The 9,531-nt window shown below is 40.0% G+C and overlaps 1 protein-coding gene across 1 annotated transcript; it reads left to right on the forward strand.

Moving 5' to 3' along the window:
• The first annotated feature begins 821 nt into the window (after positions 1–821).
• LOC111050021 (oocyte zinc finger protein XlCOF6.1-like) lies at positions 822–8,246 on the forward strand. The gene is made up of 4 exons (XM_039425237.1): positions 822–1,001; positions 1,396–1,497; positions 2,823–2,970; positions 6,148–8,246. The coding sequence occupies exons 2-4, from the start codon at positions 1,408–1,410 to the stop codon at positions 7,254–7,256; spliced, it is 1,347 nt and encodes a 448-aa protein (XP_039281171.1). The 5' UTR covers positions 822–1,001; positions 1,396–1,407; the 3' UTR covers positions 7,257–8,246.
• Positions 8,247–9,531: the final 1,285 nt, after the last annotated feature.

Here is a 9,531-nt window from a genome sequence, read left to right on the forward strand (position 1 = left end):
TACTTGAATACATAGATGGCATTTCCAATTCTGTGTTCCTGCAACAGCAAATTGAGCTAGTGGAAAACCTACTGTTGTCCCAATGTAAGCTATAATCACGCTACACACAAAGACATTAGTGGCATCCAAATTTATAGCCAATTATAATTATATGGAGTAGAAAAGGCTAGTCCCTCCCTAGCCTTTGGTAAGCCAATACCAAACTACAAGGCAGCAGTCAATTTTCTTTCCTTAGCGTTTGAATATCCACTGATCTCCATCTGCGTTGTGTCCACTGACCACCCGATTGTGTGTTGATGGGAAGGATATTATTTCATACCCTTCTTAAAGATTCGACAATTATTTGTTGAAACACCGCAGATTTATGAAGTTACATTACAAATTTTATATTATGGTTATTCTAATTGCATTCAATCTTTATTCTCTTTGATTAATGTTAATTATCTATAGTTGAATAATTAGCATTACCGTCATTTAATGTAAATTAGTGTATAAGCCAGTAAATATTGTAACATACATAAATAAAGAAATCTAATCTAACCTGCAAGGCAGCAGTTTGCTGGTTTTGGTCCACCCCGGGTATTTGATTTCCTCGGTACCCCCTATATCTAGAGGACATTCCCCGATCCGCCACCTGGGGAGGCGCCCGATAGGAGACCAGCAACTCCCACTCATCTACAGTACAATGTGTAAAATGGGGGTCTGTTGCTTGAGAGCTCCGTTATGTAGCAGCTAAAAACACCATTATTCGATCTATGGGGATTTCAAGCTTTGAAAAATCTCATCATCAGAGTGTTTTACCTGATTAATTGTCAAGTACAGTACTTTACCAGGGTATCTGAAATAGATAACCTTAAAACAGAAAACGTGTTTCAACAAGATTCTACTGTGAAGGATTCAAGTTGATTTTTTGTCTGTTGCAGGTTAAAGTTGAGAAACAGGAAAGTGCTTTTGATGACAGTTGGATTGGAGCTGCACGTAGTGATACAGCTACTCAGCAGGCATGTATTGTTGAACAATCCACCTTGAAATTTACTGGCTACAGCTATATGATGAAGTTGAATCCCATTTTCTTGCAACTTTTCTACTGTTGATAGTATATAATGAAATTAGTTGAAAGATTATTTCAGTCTCAATATTCTTTATAATTATGCAATATTTTTATTGATCGCCTTTCATGCATCTTATAAAAAGTAGAGTAGACATCAATGGGAATAATAGAAAAAGGTCCATTCTTAAAAAGTTACATTCATGAATCTATTGATTGCTATTCTAACAACAGAAATAAACAAAAATCAACCACTACAACCCATATTTTAATAGTGAGCACTATTACTTGCTGAGTTTGATATTCGTCTAGTTTTCAAGTGACACAAGAATCTGTTATGTTCACAGATCAAGATCAAGATGCAGGAGGATGAATTTGGAGAATGTGAATTAGCAACTAGCAGCATCAATGATGAGTCGTCCTCACACAATGATTCAACTCCCAATCAGGCATGTATTCCATCTTGACTAGAATAAATAAATAATTTACCTAGTATGGTTATAGGCCTTTTTCAGTTCTTCAAGATCTCAGAACGTCAAGTTTTAAGCACAGGTCACCAGCTTGTTGTTATTATTAGCGCATGGCTACAATTGTGGGGAGTCCCACAGGAAGACCAGCTTGTTTGGAAAAGAAGGATAGAATTCTATTTCCATCAAATTCAAGGAACACAATCAATGCCTATATTGCAATATTGTCAATAACATTAAGGCTCAACTCACACTCATTGTTTTTGAAGGGACGGATTCGAGGATCCAAAGGTTCATAGAACCCCACACATCAACCGAAGCTTATTGTGTTCCCAAATAGTATGTTAGTTAGGCAAACCAATATACCTGTGTCCTTTACAAGAACCTGGAGTTTTTCCCTATACTAACATCCAATTCATCACCTGGTTGCTTGTCGCAATCCAATGTGATATGCTTGGCAGTCTCTTCAGACTGATTAGTCCTCAGTTCAGCCTCTTAACCCGCATTTGTGCCTGGAGTTTCACCCATCTCTGGTCACTTGGGTTTTTCTTTTTGCCCCTCCGAAACTGCCCTGATGGGGCAGATCCCATGGGTTTGAAGGCAAGGCAACTTCTGGAGTTGCCTTGGGGTCCCTTTTGGTCGCCTCCTACGACAAGCAGGGATACTGTGGGTGTATCTGGTTTTCAACACATTCTTGAGTACGATGTTCGACTCAAAGCTCCCCCAACCCACAGGGGGAAACTCACACTTACGCGAATCAGGTCGAGAAGAGACTCGACTCTAGTTGAGAGCATGTGTTTTCAAATGGTGAAAATCGCGGAGACTAGAATCGACTGATCTGAGTGTCACCATTTGGAAAAACATGCTCTCGACTAGAGACGAGTCTCTTCTCGACCTGAGTCGCGTAAGTGTGAGTTGAACATACAAGTGTGTGAATACAGATGAAAGTCCATACTTTATTGTTATACAATAAGTTGTAAGTATTTTGACTACCATTCTTGTCTGTTTTTTGTTTACACCCAACAAACTAGCAATCAGTTTATCTTAATCTAGAGAGCATAACTTGTTGGCTGCTATTTCAACTTCAACTACCCCTCACTCACCCAGCGCACAGTATTATCTCTTGCCTGTCCAGGTGTACTGCAGAGTGCAGACGAATATCTGTACAGTTATAGCTCTTTGGCAGCAGAACTCAAGACAGCATTCAAATTCAGTAGTTGCTGCTCCTTCACCAATATTTGCGTCTTTTACATGAAGTGTAACAATAATCGATTGTCTCCTCATTGTTTGTGATGTCAATATTGCAGATGGCGAGAGTTAAGCAGGAGAATGATAGCAGCCAAGAACCAGCGCCAGAGTGCAGCACTGCATGCTCTCCAACTGATGATGATTTCAGCCAACAACATTATCTAATCCCTGGCTATAATCTAATATTCATCAAAGAGGAAGAATATGGTGAGATTCGTGTTATTATTTCATTCATTTTTATTCATCAATGGGCCCGTTCTGTGTACATGGAATGTGATAAATTGTCCGATTCACAATTTACCAGGTAAAAAGTTCCGTGTTCCATGGGAAGAGTTTTGACATATTCTGTACCAGAAACCAGTTCCAGTTTAAACTCCTGCCCCACAGTTGAAGCGTGGTAAATTGTCCGACCTGATACAGTTCCAACTATCTGAGCTCTCATTGATTGATTATTGTAGTCTGCTTGCTTCTCTGAGCATGCGCTGATAGTTGTTTATCATAGCATAGCCATAGAATACATAACCAACAATATGATGTTTGATAACCATTCATTAAATGAATTTTCCTCCATAGAAAATTTGAGAGTAATGGAATAAAAGAAATGTACACCTTCTAGACGGTAAGTTTGTAAAACAGCCTTCATTCATTCACGCAGCTAGTAAACGACACATTTTAGTGTAAATCAACTTTATATGTGCGCGCCAAAAGCTTGAACCAACGATTTTGTAATGGCGTTCCATGGGAACATTTTGCACTAGTCACGTGATGGAACAATTTACGATTGGAACTGGAACAATTTACTGTACACAGAACGTACACAATGATAATAACACATAACAGGAAATGAAGGAACTACAAGTTCTGTGAACAGTAGACCTCGCGCAGTTATAAACCGCAGCCTCCTCTTATACTGTCCATCAGAGTAAATCCTGTCTGTATGTCGTGTCGGCGAGATATCGGTGTGAAAACGGCTAATGGCTGTTCGGGTTGGTGAATCAAAAATGCTAACATCAAAATCTAATCTCCTTTCAAGACATACTGGCAACAGGACAGCCCGAGTTCAAAGCAGAGAAAGTTCGGGAGACAATACTATGTTATTTTAGTTATTAATCGCATGCGCTATTGCACGTAATCAATAGTTCATAAAAATTGCATTCAATGAGGCATGCCCACAGGAATAGACTACACAGCTTTTTTACCAAGTTACATTGAGATATTGAATTGCTTGCGTCATGGTATGCAATTTATAATCTTTCGACAGCTGATTTATGATGAATAATTTTATAGTCTGATTTATACTCTAATATTGGCGTATGAAGGAGGCTCCTTTTTCCTTTTATATTATCCTTGAAATGCTAAATTTCCAAAAACCTTGTATATACGTCGACGCGCAATTTAAAAAGGAACATACCTGTCAAATTTCATCGAAATCTATTACCGCGTTTCTGCAACATAATGTAAAAAACATTATTACATTTTTACCGCGTAAATGCGCAACATATAAACATTTAAACATTAAGAGAAATGCCAAACCGTCGACTTGAATCTTAGACCTCACTTCGCTCGGTCAATAATTCATTATGTAGGGTAATAGCTATCAGATGTGGTTGCCATAGCAACAGTTATAGGTATAAGTTGCATTTATACACATTTCTTCAATAATTTGATTGTATGTGAGGATATATTGTGGTATATTATATACCACTATACATAGTGTCCCAAAAGTAAAGTGCCAAACTTCGGGAATAGGTTCTATGGGTCAAAACAAAGAGAGAATGTGGAATAATTTTTTTCCTAAAACGCTTCGTTTACGAGATATTCGCCATTTTGTATTCGCTATAAAAATCGGTAGGTATGTTCAAATAAGAGAGATGAACTGTAGAAAAAATATTCAACTTTGTCCAATACGAAAATTCAAAATGGCGGTCATTTTAAACTTTCAATCCAAAATTGCGGGAGAACGGTGATAGATAGAGAAATTTATCAAGAAAAATTTTTTAGGAAATTTCATTTACAATCATTCAACACCAAAAAAATGAGAATCGGACAAAGCATAACAGAGATACAATGAAATGTGTGTTACGAGGCAGCAAAACATCAATTCGTTGTAAATAGAAAGGAAGCCTACCAGTCTGTATTAACATGAAATTATAATTTTCTTGTGTTTGGATGAAAAAAATTTGTTTTTAATATTTTTAATAGCTTACTGTGATGTACTCATGTTTTGCTGCCTAGTAACACACATTTCATTGTATCTCTGTTATGCTTTGTCCGATTCTCATTTTTTTTTGGTGTTGAATGATTGTAAATGAAATTTCCTAAAAAAAGTTTCTCTTGTTAAATTTCTCTATCTATCACCGTTCTCCCGAAATTTTGGATTGAAAGTTCAAAATGGCCGCCATTTTCAATTTTCGAATTTAACAAAGTTGAAATTTTTTCTACAGTTCATCTCTTATTTGAACATACCTACCGATTTTTATTGCGATCGGTTGGAAAACTTTGAAGATAAAAATTATTTTGTAAAAAATACAAAATGGCCAATATCTTGTAAACGAAGCGTTTTAGGAAAAAAATATTCCACATTTTTCCTATGTTTTGACCCATAGAACCTATTCCCGAAGTTTGGCACTTTACTTTTGGGACACTCAGTATACATAGTGGTATTGACAACATCAACGTCTTATTGTTTCAATAAATTGCCCTTCACTTGATTACTTGTGTCCACTACAGATTATCATCCTATTTCCAGCACAACTGATATGCAATAATGTGCTGTGTTTGCCAATTGTAGCCATGTTGCTCTTCTGAGTAGTCGATGAATAGTGGATGCCCCACTCATCAAACTAGAGCTCACAATTTCATGTCAGTTTATAGTTGTAATTTTGATGCACATTTCTTACAGTTTGTGTCAAAACGCAGGTGAAATTTCCTATTTATTCAACAGTATTTTTGTGTTTTGAAACAAAAAAGATAGGCAGCCATATACATAACCAATCATTTTCAGACAATTCAACCTATATGTATGTCAATTTTGAGAGAAAACCATGGTCTGGATTAGCAATCATGGATCATTATTCAATAAAAAAGTAGCTCATGGCATAATTTATTTGTTATTATTATTATTTCTCTGATTGTTCATAATCCAACCGAATATTTAACACTATAATGTGTTTTATGTATATACTATTTCTACAATCGGCTGCAAAACTCTTGGTTTGTATAAACTATTGTTTCAATTGATGAATAATGATTATGATAATTAATGCGGTATGATTGAGGTGAGGCAAGGAAAATTGTGTGATTGTTTTGCACTATATTTTATCATTACTTTATTATCTTTATTCTGCTTCAATCATTTACAAGTTGCATTATTGGTGTTTGCAGTTGAGCAAGAGGCAGAAGGATGTTCAGTGGAGAGTGAACCGGAGATGTGGCCTTCAAACTGCAGCACATCTGAAACTGCCAATGCAACAGAAGTGGGTGGACTGAATGCACATTCAATCTCTCCCATGGAAGAGTGCACTGAGCCATCTGTGGCTGGCAAAAAGATCAAGCTCTACAGCTGTGCTGACTGCAGCTATAAAACTCCATCGATCACTCATTGGAAGAGACACATGACGAAACACACTGGGGAAAAGACTTTCAGTTGTGAGTTATGTGACTATAAATGTGCTCGATCAAGTGATTTGAAAAAACATATTAGAACTCATACAGGAGAAAGACCTTTCAGTTGTGAGTATTGTGACTATAAATTTACTCAATCTGGTACTTTGAAGGAACATATCAGAACACATACAGGAGAAACACCTTTCAGCTGCAAGTATTGTGGCTATAAATGTGCTCGATCAAGTGATTTGAAATCACATATCAGAACACATACAGGAGAAAGACCTTTCAGCTGCGAGTATTGTGACTATAAATGTGCTCGATCAAGTAATTTGAAAAAACATATCAGAACACATACAGGAGAAAGACCTTTCAGTTGTGAGTTATGTGACTATAAATGTGCTCAATCTGGTACTTTGAAGGAACATATCAGAACACATACAGGAGAAACACCTTTCAGCTGCAAGTATTGTGACTATAAATGTGCTCGATCAAGTAATTTGAAAAAACATATAAGAACACATACAGGAGAAATACCTTTCAGTTGTCAGTTATGTGACTATAAATGTGCTCGATCAAGTAATTTGAAGAAACATATCAGAACACATACAGGAGAAACACCTTTCAGCTGCAAGTATTGTGACTATAAATGTGCTCGATCAAGTGATTTGAAAAAACATATTATAACTCATACAGGAGAAAGACCTTTCAGTTGTGAGATATGTGACTATAAATGTGCTCAATCTGGTACTTTGAAGGAACATATCAGAACACATACAGGAGAAACACCTTTCAGCTGCAAGTATTGTGACTATAAATGTGCTCGATCGAGTAATTTGAAAATACATATAAGAACACATCATAAAGGAGAAACAACTACTAGCTGAAAATTTGTGACTTTACGTGTGCTCATTCAAATTCATTTTACTGTGTTTCCTAGTAAGGTGGTCACTAATAACAGGACAAGTGTATTGAACATGTGTGTACACACAAATGTCGTCCTTATTGTCGTGTCATCACAGCTAAAGGCTTCAAACAACATTTTTTGAGGTTCTGAGTAAGTATCGGCTCACACCTCCCCATCCCTCTATTTAAATTGCCAGGGTTGCCCTGGACTAGCGTCTGTGGATGGGCGGAGTGGGGGATGCTGCTCACAGTGTGGTGTGTGCCGGCGGGTGGTTGGGGACGGCTGGGCTCCTCGCGGTGTTGGGTGTCCTCCACATACACCACGGTTGTCATCTCACAACACTGAAATTCTCTCCTTTCTGAGAGGTGATAGGCCATGCTTTGGCACTACCTGGAGGGAGGGGAGTCGCTAGGAGTGGTGGGAGAGTAGTGGCAGTTATCACCGTCGTTGTAGTGCATGGCAACAGGTCAAAACTTGTCAGAAATGGTCTCCTAGTGTCTTCCAGACGAGCCTTTGTCACTGACTCCGGTCTGCCTCCAGATCAAGTGGTGTTCGGTTCGTCCTCTTAGTGACCCCTACCGGTCACCAAAGGTCACCTGACCTGTTTTTTTTAGATAAATGAAAACTTAAACTCAAATAGTGCAGCAAAGAAAAAATAAGCAATATAAATGTGGAGATGCAGAAACCTAACCTCAACAAATTTTGCTGGAAGCCTTTTGCTGTAATGACACAACAATCTATGACAATATGTGTATCATGCATGTCTCACCGTTAGTGGCCAGCCTTATGAAATCAACCTCGCACTTTCCATTAGCTGCTCACATTTATTGAAACTACTTTAGGTAAACCTTGTCTTTATCCAACTAAATATTTATTCAAAAAGGTTAAAGTGTTAACAGTCCGTCAATTATATATTAAAAACCTCATAATTTTCATTAGAAATAATAAAGATATTTTTCTATTCCGTGAATCAAACCTCAATTCATGACCTTCCAGAAATAGGTTTGAAAATATAAGAATGGATCTTAATGTTTGTCGGAGACAATTGATACCTCCCTCGCGTTCGCTACCTTTCAGCCTTCCACTCTGCTCTGCTCCCCACGCCACGCATCAACCAAATGAGTGGTTGACCCACCCGCCACCAGGGTGCGCCTCAGTCGCCGCCACCCGTTCCTGCGCTGCTATTGGCCGGCGGTCTGCATTTCTATTGGCCGAGCACCGCCGGCCAATAGCAGCGCAGGTGAACTCGGGGACTGTGAATAAAAGGGGGCTACTCAGCTACCCTCGATAGCACTTGCTCACTAGCAGCCTTCCACTGAAGAGCCAGAAGAGACCACCAGCCGAGACCACTACCAGAGACCACTACCAGCCGAGACCACTACCGAGACCAGGAGCAGAGCAGCGAGCAGGCCAATGAGGGAACCACGGCGAGACTAACCGCAACCTGAGGTGTCTTCCTTGTCTACTACCCAGCCGATGCCTAGGAGGAACCGAGCCGGCCACCGAATCCAGAAGAGGAGGGCCCTACGTCGGCTTCGCCAGGTGGAGGAGAGGCTGAGGCCGTACACCGCCGCGCCAGCTGCGCCCCAAGACTTAGCGCCCCAGCCTAACAACTGGCGCGCGGTTCTGGATGCGCGGGTTGGGTGCCGAACCGACATCAGAGTGTGTGCAGCGGAAGCCTACGACCCTGCCTGCCCGGGGTTTGACCGAAGGCCCCTTCTAAACGAGGAAGTGGTCGAGGAGGTCCTCCCGGCGGAGATTCGGCACGACCTCTGGCTAGTAGATCACCCGGTCAGCCCTCTCCGTAGCCCGGGTAAACCAGAGTGGAGACTGCGAACCATTGACTTGAGCCCCTGCCGGCCTGCTCTCGCACCAGACGGACCTGCCCGGGACCCTCGCGCGGCGTGGTATCGCGCCAGTCGACGACTACTAAACATCTAGCCTGCCTTGGTCCCTTTTAGGGCCACCAGCAACAATCTTGGTCCCTTTTCAGGGCCACCAGCAACAAACTTGGCCCTTTTCAGGGCCACCAAAAGCCATTTTTTCAGACAGTGGTAACAAACCCCTCGCTTGACCCGACTGACTAGCCCAATTGATGAACGAGCCACACCTTCTGCCATATCAATCATTGGTGCCTGCCAACGTGGGGCCACTCACTGTATGGAGATACAGTAACCTGTTACCACTGTCAAAACTTTTTTTTTTCAAACAAAATGTCAACCTAAATTTTCAACTAAATGTATGTCTTAAATTTT

This window comes from Nilaparvata lugens, chromosome 3 (assembly GCF_014356525.2).
Source record: "Nilaparvata lugens isolate BPH chromosome 3, ASM1435652v1, whole genome shotgun sequence".
Taxonomy (NCBI): Eukaryota; Metazoa; Arthropoda; class Insecta; order Hemiptera; family Delphacidae; genus Nilaparvata; species Nilaparvata lugens.

What these genes read in the sequence shown, in the direction of transcription:
- LOC111050021 (XM_039425237.1), top strand. Translation starts at nt 1,408, where the DNA reads ATGCAGGAGGATGAATTTGGAGAATGTGAATTAGCAACTAGCAGCATC. An exon ending in ATGATTCAACTCCCAATCAG is followed by an intron (nt 1,498 to 2,822) that starts GCATGTATTCCA and finishes TCAATATTGCAG; the next exon opens with ATGGCGAGAGTTAAGCAGGA. An exon ending in CATCAAAGAGGAAGAATATG is followed by an intron (nt 2,971 to 6,147) that starts GTGAGATTCGTG and finishes TGGTGTTTGCAG; the next exon opens with TTGAGCAAGAGGCAGAAGGA.